The following is a 13,466-nucleotide window of genomic DNA, read 5'->3' on the forward strand; positions in this document are numbered from 1 at the left end:
CTGTGTTCAATGTTTACTCCGATTTCCTGATTGTGAGATTTTTGTTTTTTTAAGAAAAAGTGCTCACACAAGTTTGGAAATGTGTCACAGCATTCAAAGAGAGGTTGGCTTTTCCTATAGGTGCTGGTATCTTTGGGTGCTGAATTGGTAGAAGAGTGGCTGCATGGCCATGGTGCAAACCACTAGTTTTGTGGTGAATTTATAGCATTCAGCTAGGACTGTGGATACAGAATGTTTGATAATCTTTTCCTGAACTCTTCTGAAAATGTGTTCCTGTTAAATGGCTAATACTCTGCTATTGGCCATTTGTGTTGTTAAACCCTTTTGTCGTAGTCCTTCCTTTGAAAGTGAAGCCTAATCCAGTCTTTCTCTCCTCATTGCGCTTCTCTTGTTTCTCTAACTCTGGTTATTTCTCTGTGTGCTTGTTTTGTCTCTGAAGCTCTTCTGTTGTCTTGTCATTTAAAAAAAAAATGTTCTCAAAACTGTAATTTATTTGTTTACCTTGGAATAATATTTACAGTGTTTGTAAAATTCTGTAACTTTACAAATGAGGATATTTTACTTTCCTCTCAGTGTTGCATACTTAAAAAAGAGTTCTATTAATTGTTCTTTAACAGTTAATCTAAAACTAAACAGTGTGTGAGCATTTCAGGTTATTTCTGTAACTGTTTATTAATTCAAGTAATTCTTCACTGTATTTTGTCTGGTGTTTCTCAACTCACTGTCATAGAGTTGCCACTCTGAAATTCTTCACATTCCTGATAACCTTGAATAGTTTTACTGTCAGGTAGTATATCCAGTGGTAACCCTAGATTCTTGTATATATTGACTGAAAATGCTCCTAACAGAAAACTGTTGAGCTTCATGGATTGAAAGTTGAACATTAGATTATGTAATCCTATTTTGACTTCCTTGTTTTACCCAATTCACTTTCTCTTTTCTGTTTCACCACATTTTTTTTTCATTCACACAATTAGTTTCTTTAAACTTATTAAGAGCTTTTCTTAAAATATGAAATAGATTGTGTCAGTCTCCATCCATTATATTTTCTTGATATACTTGAAGATAGCCCATTTGATGGACATCATTTTTCTACTCAAAAGCAGTGTTGCCTTGTTTATCTTACGTAAGTTTGTGTTATTTGTGTGATTAAAAGTAGAATTTTAAAGAGTTTTCTTTGATTGCCATCCATCCAAGGGACTTGAAATTTTCAAGGTTTTTTTAAACTTTTTTTTCTTTTTTCTTTTTTTCCTTGGGGCTGCGGGGTATAATTCTCCATTTAGAATCCTTCAGTCAAACTTATCAGTGAAGGATAGCTGTTTTCTGCCTGTAGCTTTCACCTCACTTACAATTTCTTAGTAATTGTGGATGTATTCTGCCTTGTTCTGGGACCCTTTAGTACCTAACAGTCAGCTCTAATACCTCCTTTTTGACCTAGAGTGACTGAAAGTATTTTTCTGTTACCTGACATAGATTCTGTTGTTGTGTTCTGAGGTAAAAACCAGCAGAAAGAATACGTCCTGGTGTTTTTCAAATATATTATGCTCAGATGCAGACTTCATTTTGTGTCTGGTTAATTTTTCCCCAAATTTCCAACTCCTAATCTGTTCGAGTTTTTTTATTTCCCTTGCTTGGAAGTTTACTACATCTTATTTTCTGAAAGCAGCACTTTAATGTTGATTAATTTTACCATTTCACTTCAGTGTTTCTTTATGTAAAGAAACCTACATTTTCCCAGCTCCATTCAGCTGGTTCCTTATCGTGTGTGATTCCATGATGATTTGGTTGTAAGAATGGAGTGAAAAGCTGGAAGTATGTGCTAAGGAGCAAGCAGATCCTAAGGGCTGGGTGGTATATTTTCCAAATTTTGCAGGTCCTTATGAATTAAGTGTTTGGTTTATTCACAAAAATATTTCAAAGGATGATCCAGGAAGAAAATGGGGCTGGAGGAGTGGGAGTGCATTTGAAGTCTTTGTCTCCTTCCCGTGCCCTGTGTTGAAGTTCAGTTTCACCTTTAATTTACAGAGTAGTTCCTGTCCCAAATATAATGGAACTGAAATATTTTCTGGTTACTCTTAAATGGTTCTTGACTTAATTTCTCTATACTGCATGGATGAGAAGAAAAATACTTCCTGCTGATACGTTTTGAGCCAACAGTATCAAGGAGTATTAGTGTCAATAAATTACATCTCTGAACTTTACCATGTGTGATATTTAGCCAGTTTGAGAGAAATAAAAGAAGTCCTTGAAGTGGACACTATTTAAATTCGGGGGCATGGGATTTTCCAATTAATTGGATTGCTATGGTAGGCCAATATATTAAGCACAGGCAGTTTTGCTGCTAATTACACACAACTTCTCTGGAGTATCGGATATTCAGATCCATTTTATGAATATGGTAGGGAGAATAACAACTGTAAAACAAAGCACTGTGCATGTAAGTGACTGTTAGCGTGTATTTCAGAAGGGATAAATGCTCACCATATGGTACAATTACTGTGTCCAAGTTTTCAAATTAGCTTCTCTCATCCTCCTTATTACTGTCTTTAAAAAGAGAGGAAAAAAACCCAACATGATTTATCTACTCTGCAGCAGAACTCTTGACGCAAAACAGCAGCCCAGTTCTGTCCAGTTTTTTTTTCCTAGCATAATAGAGGCTGTCGGACTTTTTTATACTAATTACTGTGTGAGCCTCAGATGAACCCCCTTCAATTCACAGGGCTTTGTTAAGGGAGGAGCTGTCAATGTGTCTGCCCGTTTGCAGCTGTGCTGTGGCTTTAGCTTGCTTAACATTATGCTGCTTTTTAGACTTGACAGAAGGGATTTTTTTTTTTTTTTTTTTTTTTTTTTATTAAGGCAAAGCAGCCTTGTAGCGAAATGGTTTAAGCAGCTGCATTGTGGGGAAGCACAAAGAAGTTATTATTGTGTCTGTTTAGGGGGGTTGGATGGAGGGGGGAGATATTCGGCTGCTGTTGATGCCGATTGTTGACTTGCCATCTGCCAGATAGGGAGAAGAAAAAAATGACAGCTCCAGCAGGGTGTTCAAGAGGTTGTTTGGAGAGACGCATAAACATGTGCAGATGTCGAACTGAATAATGGCAAGAACTTGAGACGGTTTATGATGCTGCTGTTGTGTGTGCATATACAGAATGAATGTATGTGGAGATTTGGTTAGGAGGAGGGTACATATTAATTATCATTGTCCCCCACCGCCTCCTTTACTTCTGTTAATTAGTTCAGGAGTTTAATGTCTTCCCTCCCTCCGTTGTTTATTGCTAAAAAGAGCCTTTTCTTGCAATAGGGAAGAAAACTTCTGATTTCTCCATGTGGTGAGCTTAAAAAAAACCCCAAAGCAACAACTTAACAAATTTGGTACTTGTGGACTTAGAAAGAGTAATGTAGTTATTTCAGTCTCAGACATTTGGGGGACAGGTGCTTTGCAAGTTCTTACATAGCTTTGTCTGTCTGCTGCAAGACTGGTACATTGCATACCCCTACTTCTGCATCCTGAGCTTTTCTTATGCAGAAATTGCCAATTGGTGATTGTCTTGTACTATAGAGTATGCTAGGGGTTAGAATGAGATTAGCAACTAATCTTCTCTTTAGCTTGATCTTATTTTCAGTTTATTCTCTGAAGGCAAGGAGCTGGTCAGGCATAACTTACATTTTCCTGTTTGACACTTGCACATAAAATAAATTTGGATCGCTCCATAGGAATAAAGTTTTCTTTCTTTCACTAAAATGCTTTCCTATTTCTTGTTCAGTGATTATGATGAGTTTCCAGGATACTGCGAAAGAAATGTGAGAAAGGATATAAGCATAGAGGGAAATTAAGTTAGCCCAGAAAGCATTGTTATACAGGTGATCTCTTACTTAGAAGATAAAAGTGGAAACTTTAAAAGAATGCATTTTCTTCTCTAATATTACGTGACATTCAACATTCAAATATCTGCACTGAACTGAAAAATGGAAAGAGTGGTTGAAGTGCATTGTGGATATGGATTGCAGACATGTCTTCATGCTATCAGTATGTATCAGGGTTTTATGGTCATTTACAGCATGACTTGAATATTATTGGAATGAACCTTACCAGTGCTTGCCACTAAGCCCTTACCAAAAGTCAAGGAACTCTTTTTTTATTGTCGCTTTTGTAGGTCTTTCATAACAATAATTACTGATGGGAGATTTGATGCTCTTCTGTCGTCGCTGTGGCAGAGTGGGAGATGTCACTTTTGGATTATGTCAGTTTTAACTGCAAATTCAAGTGTGGCTGCCTCCTGCCCAAATACTGATTTCTGCATCTGAGCCTAGACAGAGGTCGCCAGCACTGCAAATGGAGATTGCTTTTTGCCTTTTAGTTAGGTTGTTGGTTCTTCTTCCCAGAATTGTGGTGTTTTATGTGTTCCATCACTGTTGGTGGGAAGCTCAGTTACTCTGGGCAGTGCTGCAAGGCTGTATATCATGAAACACTTCATGCAACCAAAGAGATCTCCTGATGTGTGCAGCAGAAATGGGGTCTTCCAGCTCAAGCACCTTGAGGAATGCTTGGGCTTATCTCATACTGACTTTTGCAAATGATACAGACTAAGTGGCAAAGCAAAGAGCTTGACTTCAGTGATGTGCCTTGAGGAAGTAACGTAGGTGAATGGTGTTGGTGCTGGCTTTTTGGCACCTAGCAAGGTTTGAGCCTAGGAGCACACCTAGTGACAAGGAGAAAGTTCAGAGGAGCTATTTTAAAATTATTGCAATGTGCCAGGTTTAAAAGTGAGACAGTTTGCTTTGTGAAAACATGCTAGCAATTGTACCAGTTTTAAGGGGTGAAAAGTCACATAATTTTTGACAACTCATGTATCTGTTAAAGAAACTCAGTTGAATGATAATGCTATTGTCAAACTCACCATATTCTTTTGCGAACAATGGACAGTTGGAAATCTCTTGTGTAAACCAGTGTTAGCTGTTTTACAAAATGCTGTAAGTAGATAATATGAAGAAGATGTTTAACTCAACTTGGCCACATGTAAAAAGCATTTGTATTTTAATCATCTGACTTAATACGTTTTTACCAAGTAAATCTAAATTGTTGCTGCTGTAACTGACTGTCTTATTTGCTCTAATATATAGATTAATATTTGTATACTTGTCTTACTCTTAAAATATTTTCATAACCTGAAAAAGATCCTTTGGTCTACTAGCACTTAATAAAAGCAGAAGAAAAGAAAGTAGTATTTTTTCTGTTATACAAAGTACCACTTGATGCTGATATTGCTATATTGAAAAATATAGAAATCTTTAAAAATATATATTTAAAAGTACTGATAATATTAGCTATAAAAATATGTGAAACAATATTTAGAATGCTTGTGTTTACACAAATACAGCTTAACGCTATTATAAATAAAAAACTGCTCTGAAAACCATTTACATAGTGCAGCATTTTTGGGCTTTTATCCTATATTGCCTTGTCAAGAGAGATATTTAGAAAATGTGAGCAGTGTTCCTAAATGTTTCCAGAATACAGACCTTGGTTTCCCATTCCTGAATAGTAAGCATATTTAGAAAATATTGATCACCTTTGTTGCTCAGAGATGCTGATGCAATAGAGGACTCTGTTGTTCCAGACAGCATGTGCTAATAGCAACTGCTATTTAATTTATTTTTTGTTCTAATTCTTATCCTTCAAGAATGAAGGGGAAGTGAGAGTGATGTTGAAACTGGCAAGTTTTTCTTCCTGCTGGCTCACAATGGGCATGGTAAAGGTCAATTCTCAATTTGTCAGGATGTCAGCTCACTCAATATTTCTGGTATGATTTTTTAAAAGGACAAAATTACATGCATATGAAAATGAACATTTATTTTCCATGTGTTGCCAAAACACATTAGTAATTTTGAGTGGATATTGTCGATGCCCAATTTCAAAACTGCATTTATGTGTGAATAATGGTGTGTCTGTCTCTCTGTTATTGAATACTTTCCTCTAGATTTTTTTTTCATGTGTTAGAGAAAAGATTATTAATGCAACAGGAAATCATTGAATAAATAGCAGGGGCTGAAGTGCTGCTGCATTTGTACAAGATAGGACAATGACTCACTCCACCAGTCATAATGAAAAAACCATGGTGGCTGGTGATTTGAACCCTAGAACCCTGGAATATGTTTGTACATTGCATTCACAACCTGAGGGGAGGAAAACCCCACAGTAAGAGCAGGGAAAATCTTTCCACTAGGGAGATTGGTCCTCCCCATCACTTCAGAGGTGCACCTGAAACCCTGCAGAGCTGCTCCGTGGCCTCTCCCTGCCTGCGACTGCACCTCTGCTTGGAAGGGATCTGCTTTGCCAGGAGGAGCCCTTCTCCTTGGTCAGTGCTGCTTCAGGAACAAAGAACCCACTGTTTGCCAGCTCTTCAGTGCATCTGGGCTGGCAGGGAGGACAGAGGCTTGTCCCTGCTTTCCTCCCCCCTTGCTCAGCTGAGGCACTTCTGGAGCTCACACCCGAGCTGCTTGCTGCTTTCTGCACAATATTTACATCTGGGGGGTTTCCACTGGGGGCTGGCCAGATACCTGTAAATAGCTGGGCATAAATTGAGCAGTCTTCCATCTGAGCTGAATTATTGAGATGTTGTGGACAGTGAAAGGCACTTGAACTTTCTCACCTAAACTTCCCTGTTTGCAAGAAACTTAATGGAAACCTAGCTGTGGTATAAGTTAATGGCCACGTGTATCATGAAATGTTTCCTGTTTCTCAGCTGGGACTGGAAAAATTCATTTGTCTAATTCAAGTACAGATGTGCTCAAAATGTCATTCATCATTACTGGGAACTGTGGGAAAACAGTTAGTATAAATAAATAATCACCATCTCACAGTGTAAGAGAGAGTCAGGAAGTGGTAGTTCCAAATTCTGCTTTTCTTTGAACTGCCAGCAAGTACTTATGAGAGGGCATCTAATAAAAATACATTTTAAAATGCTAAGGCATGTTAGGAAAAATCACAGTTTCATTTAAATTTTTACTATGCAATAAGATTTTGTAAAATACTTTGCTTAATACATCCTTACATACTTACATTAGACTGAAGGACATAAATGATGAGGATTGGTATAATTTTTAGTTATCTTAAACATTCATTTGTACAAAAGCTTTGAACTGTGCTGCAAATTTCTTATAATGAAATTAAAAATAAGTAAATATTCTAACAGAAATGCTTTGCATTTACTTAGTGTCTACTGACTTAATCAAATAGTCTGCTGATGCTTCCAATCGTGTGTTAGGTAACACTGCCCTCAGAGGGCCAAGGTAAGGAAATTCAATCTCAAAACCACTGGCACTACTTCTGATAATTTTATTTGACCTGACATTAATTGCAGTTGTTATATTAAATTTTTTTCCATATAACTGTATGATTTACTTTATATAATGTTGTTTAATGCTCTTCGATAAATTCATTTTTTTCCCCATCTATTTTTTAAATGTTATTGTAGGGAGTTTGATCTAACAAAAAGAGTGCCTTAAAAAAAAAGGGAGACAATGTTTGTGTAATATTTCTATTAAATCCATTTGAGTAAGTTGATGGAACAGACAAGAGGCAGAATTTTGGTGTATTCTCTTTTTGGAAGGTTTTTTTCCCCTCCTTTTTTTTTTCCCCCTTAAATCTCACTTATGTCTGTGTGGCAGCTGTTGCTTCTTTTAAGGAAGCAAGTTTTTGAACTCAGGTTTCTGTTGCTTATCAGCACTGTATATTAAAGACATTTCCTTCACACCTCTGAAACCATTTACATATTGAAAAATGTAGATGTTTTGCCAAAGTGGTTTTTTAAAAAATACATTTTAAAATAATAAGATTAATTTTAAATTACTAATTAATTTTTCAATAATTGCTAAATTTTCACATGCTTAAGTATTACAAATGGTGAGACTAACAACAGCAACTGTGGAATTTGAGGTGAAATAAGTGTTTGAAGGGAGAGTTTGAGTTGTGAGGTAAATTAAAAAAAATTGCAAACTTTTGGGTGATACATTTGTCTAACACAGATTTTTTTTTTACTACTCATATGATTTCTTAGAAAGCTCTCCTTTCTGAAGCTTCTCAGCAGTAGGAAGACTACCATCATTGCATCACTGGAATAAATGTAGATTGTGAAATGTCCTGAAGGCAGGTTTCTTGTTACTGGCTGTCAAAGGCAAAAAAAGAAAAATCATTAAGGCTGCAGTACAGAGGCAAATAAAGAGGCAGCCACGAGGGTCATGTTCTAAACAAACCTTCATTAAGCACTCTTTGTTGCTGTTGTTAGCCAGTGTATTATTAAATACAACATTAATTAAAGAGTTGCATGTTACGAGGGTGCTTTTTGCATGAAGATCAGATTGAATTTTCATGTGCTTCATGAACATACTGCTGTCTTACCTAATCTTTTGGGTGTATTCTCTCAGTAGTTATTAAAAAAGCAGACCCTAACAACATAAAATTTGTATTTTGTCTGTATGTATTTATTGTCTGTATGTGTCAGCCAGATGCATATTCTAGTGCCACTTTCCTCAAGTAGCTTAAAAAACTTTGCCTAGAATTAAAATTATGTAGGATATACTTGGTTTTCTTTGCTGCAGTAGTTGCAATTAGAGACCTCTTCTTACTGTCTAATAAACAGATCCTAAAAGAATGTGGTTTTCAACTAAGAAGGGTATAAATTTAGGCAAAACAATAATTTAACTTCCATTAACTCAGCAGGAAGCAGGGTGCAAAGCGATTATTGCTCTATGGCAGATCCACTGCTTTTTCAAATACTGCAGCTCCATTTTATTAAATTGTCAGGATATCTTGTGTTTTGGTTAGCCTGCCTGAACTTCTCTCTCGTAGAATTCCTTTTCACTTGATTTAAGAAATTCACACGAGAATTTCCTGTAGTTTACTTCTGTTGAGGTATTTAATAAACATTCATTGCAAATATCTTTGAAGTGATTTAATATTGATAATACTGGGAAATACCCTTTTTTTTTTAAATACAGGGCTGCTAAGTTAGAAGACATGTGGAAGTGTTTTTCTTTTCAAATACCCTGCTTTGCTCTAGCATTTTTTGTATGGTGAATTTCTTTCAAGGTGTATCAGTAAGCATGTGTATTAAGAAGTATGGACTAAAATACTTTTCTACCTTTAGGCAGGTTATGTAAAAGGAATGCAGTTATAAGAGAGAACCTAGAGTGCATCTTGAGAGCCCTTAACCCACTTGAGCAGCTAAGTGAACTATTCTCTGATTCCACTGTTTAGTCTTCAAAAGTGTTCACCCATTTGTTAATTAAATTACAAAGTAAATATAGGGCAGATGATAAATATTCACATATAGGCCTTGGAGAGGAGTTAGACTATTGGTATTTTCAAGACAAAACCAGGGTTTGTGTGTTCGGATAGAAAAAGCAGTACTTTTGAAAAAGTAGTCTGAGCATGACTCATACGACTCATGTTGGGAAAGCACTTGGGAAAAACATTCTTCAAAGAAATATGTCTGTGAAACAGATATATGGATCCTTATGAAGCCATAGTGTTTTGCAGTTGTTTTAAAATTGCTTTTTCTGTGTCAGGCTCCAGTTTGTAGAGCGAAGACAGAGGTACAGCTGTGCTCATAGGTAAACTGATACATGCCTGTCCTATGATTAGCTTCTATCCAGAGTTGCTAACTCTCTTCAGAGCAGCTTGAAAGTGCTGTTCTGTTCTTCTAATGATTCTTCTCCAGTCATAGCATCAGCTGCATAACTCAGCAGGTGATTAAAAATCTGCCCAGTTTTCTAATGAAAAGAATCTGTGTTTGGCTCCTCCTGGGTACTCAACCTTGAGTGTTGTCCTAAGTGGTGAAGAGGGAGTAAGCATCAGAGGAGTGTGTGCTGGGTCTGTGAGGCCACCTGGAAGAATGGTCTCCTTTTCCAGCAGGTTTCATTCTGGAGAGTGTATGTAAGCAAACAAAGGCTGCCATTCTTTCCTGAGTGACTATTAAGTGTACTTACCCTATCAGCCCTGATCCCTAGAGCAGAATCTGCTTATCTCCCTCTCCAGTTTATTCCTTGCAGAAAGGAGAACTCTCTTTAAAACCTGAGCCCTTGGATGGCTGACCTGCTTTAGGCAGGTTGATATTGTCTCCATGCTGCCCTTGAATTCTTAAGCAGGTGTAGGTGCCTGCCTTCTAGGTAAGGCTAGATTGCAAACCCAGTAACAGGCTCTTCCTCTCACTTACTCTTACAATGAAATGAGAAATAATTTATCAGAAAAATACAGATGATTCTCTTTTTCATCCCTTTAAGAAGGCAACTAGGTTGTTAATAGTTTTAAAACTTATATTGGATGATCTGATACATAAGGTTTTGTTTTGGCTTCAGCTATTGAATCCATGCAAATTTCATAAAATTTGTTGCAGGGTATGACTCATTCCTTTACTTAGGCCTATGGTTATTTCATGTTCAAGTATTCAGCAAACTTAATTTGTTGCTCTTCATGTAATGCTGATATAGATTTTCCCTGTTGTTGGTATTAAAGTTACACATTGCTTTTCCCACACTGCATTTGTGTTTCTACTTCAGCTTACAAAGTATCTTGTACCTGTTTGTTTTGATTTGGTTTTTGTGGCATGCTTTCATGTTAATTGGGATTTCCTGCTGTGAAATGAGCTCATACTGGAAATATCAGTAGGGATGTTCCCAGCCAAACCAGAACCAGAGGCCTGAGATAAAGCTCTGCATCAATGCAAATGTAACTAGTGCCATATCTGCTCTATTCATTTAGTGGTCAAATTAAGTCACACTTGGACTTTCTCTACTCTTTCTACCTATGTGAAAATGTCTGTGTAGCAAAGCCAAGCAAGTACCCTGCTATCTAGAAGCGGGACTCAGTAGGAAGAGTTTTGCTACAAAAGCCAGCCTGAGTAGCCCAGTGTTAATTGTTCTTTTCTCCATCCTGTATTCCATACTCCCCTTCTCTGCTTAAATACATGAAAATTGGACATGTTAGTGGCTGCAGTTAAGCCATGGGTATTGTCAAAATCCTTACAAGCTGTGCTCAAGTTCATCAGGGCCATGTCAGCAATTCCCATGTTGAACTTCAGTGACAATTAGTTGATTGCTGTGATGGAAAGGTGAAGGTGCAATGAATGAATTTTTAGATTATCCTTTAATGAAGTAACTTCCATCTTAGATGGATATAAACTTCTTCCTGACTTTTGAATGGCCTAAATGCTGTCTAGCTGTGGCTAACAAGGTGCTGAGATGGTAAAGGGCTCTACAGGCTGGGGCTTAGCCCAGGAGCAGTGCAGCCCTCAGGATGGTTGTTCTGAGCATCCCACAAATGGTGAGAAGTCCTAGGTTCCTTGTTGGAAATTCTGCATTGTTAATACACTTTTTTTCCTGAAATTTCACATGTATAATGATGTTTTTTCACATGTATAATGATGAAATGACTTTAAATAAAGCTTTTTTCACATGTATAATGATGAAATGACTTTAAATAAAGCTTTAGTAACAGTCGTTATTTCCTTTGTAGACCTTATAGAAATCAAAGATGAGGGAAGTTGGGCAAATCTAAACTAACCTGTACTAAACTGAGTAATTGCAGTCTAAAAATGAAATTGTTACTGAATTCTGGTGTGACATTGTAAAGTATAATAGTATTAAGGAAATTTTTTACCCTTAATAGCAAGTAAGTGGCATTAATTAAGGAGTTGTGTGTTCTGAATGTTCTGATCTGAAATTCCTCATAGATTCAGAATTGAGAATCTTTAGCTCGGACTGGGGTAGGGGAAAGGTGGCATGGTAGGTTTATTGATGGACTTACCTCTTAGAAGGTGATTGCCTTCTACTTTTTCCTGTTTATTCCTTTTGCTTTCAGTTATATTTTAAAGTATATTTTGTGTAGGTTTTCCCATTACCCTCAACTTCCTTGTATTTGCTTAGTGTATGTTTTGAGAAAATGAATGACTTTGGGTTTGGCTCAACAGGGTAAGTGTTCTACCTTGTAGCATTCAGATTTCATTTGGTCATTAAAGGTCAAGCTGTAGAGCTTGGTTTTTTTTTCCCTGAAAAAAATTTTTAGTTATTTATTGTGTAAGCATGTAGGATATTTGAACAGTATAGAGTGATAAAATTCAGAATTATACAACACTAGTGTACCATAACTATAACTTCTTATTCCAGAGGCATTGTTGTAGATTCCAGGCTTACCCTTGCAATTCAATTGTCCCTTCTTTAGGACAGGGTTAAGGTTTTCTCTGTAAATTGAAAACATCTGAAAATATTTTGGTATAATTAATATTTGATGCTGATAATATGATATGTTTTTTAATATTCAAGTTTGGAGGTTTTTTTCTACAGTGTTAATGAACTTTTTTTTTTCTCCTTTAGGAGAATATATAAAAAACTGGCGGCCAAGATACTTCCTGCTAAAGACAGATGGCTCTTTCATAGGCTATAAGGAGAAGCCCCAGGATGTGGATCTGCCATATCCACTCAACAACTTTTCAGTGGCAAGTATGTATTTCCAGTATTTATTATTCTCTCAGCATATTGACAGATTATCTGCTACATATTGCTTCGTGTATAATTCAGAATTTATTGGTAACACTGCAAGCTTAGTGCCATGTGCCATACTAATGCACCACTAATCTTACATCCAGCTCTACAAGATGTATTTACAGTAGCATGGAAGAACCATTTGGAATGTTTTTAGATGTCTAAGTTCTCATTTTGTGCGTGTATGTGTCTAAAGTGTCTCTAAATAACAATGACATTTGACAAATGATTGCTGTAAGAAGAAAATTCCTGGAAGGTTTACCTTTATTTAGATTGCTGACCTCTGCTCTGTTTTTCATTAGTATCTCTGAATTCACTTGAAAACTGAAATTAATTAGAAAATTATCTAGACTTTCAAATGACACAGAATCATGCTAAGTTATTTTTCTCTTGGATAATCAGGTAATCAGCTCTCCAGCCTGGTTAATGAGTAATTTCAAGCAATCAGACAATTTGCATATATTAACAAAGCCACAAAGTGTGTATTTGTTGGATAAAGTGAAGATTGCGTGTTTTCCAAGGATGTTTCTAAAAGACAAATTTGTAGGATTTTTGATCAGTCAGAGTGAGATCGGTGAGTGTTTCTGAACAGAAATGAAAGTATTTGAGAAGAAAATTAAAGGGGAAAAAAAAATCTCTCTGAGTTGCAAATATCGCAGCTAGAACCTTTCAGAGGATTTATCCAATTTCTTTAAAAATTGTACTAAGTGTACTGCTATACAAAAAGTGGTAGTGTTTAGTTTTAATTTTGTACTTAGGGAAAGGGTTCCCTTCCTCTTCACTGCTGAAGATGGAACAAGTGCTACTGAGACTGAATTTTCCTATTTTCTTGATAAAATTGTACTTGTGACTGACTCTGCCTTTGTGTATACAAAGTAATTTGTGTATTTTATTTGGTAAGAAAATAATCTTGTGCTCCAAGCTCTCAT

The 13,466-nt window shown here is 36.5% G+C and overlaps 1 protein-coding gene across 2 annotated transcripts in view; it reads left to right on the plus strand.

Annotated features, from left to right (window-relative positions):
- AKT3 (AKT serine/threonine kinase 3) overlaps window positions 1-13,466 on the plus strand; it is a 151,732-nt gene that overhangs the window by 66,294 nt on the left and 71,972 nt on the right. For both annotated transcript variants that reach the window (XM_064708837.1, XM_064708838.1), the window contains exon 3: window positions 12,370-12,495. In XM_064708837.1, the coding sequence (XP_064564907.1) occupies window positions 12,370-12,495 (126 nt within the window). The remainder of the gene's footprint in view (window positions 1-12,369; window positions 12,496-13,466) is intronic.

This window comes from Zonotrichia leucophrys, chromosome 3, assembly GCF_028769735.1.
Source record: "Zonotrichia leucophrys gambelii isolate GWCS_2022_RI chromosome 3, RI_Zleu_2.0, whole genome shotgun sequence".
Classification (NCBI taxonomy): Eukaryota; Metazoa; Chordata; class Aves; order Passeriformes; family Passerellidae; genus Zonotrichia; species Zonotrichia leucophrys.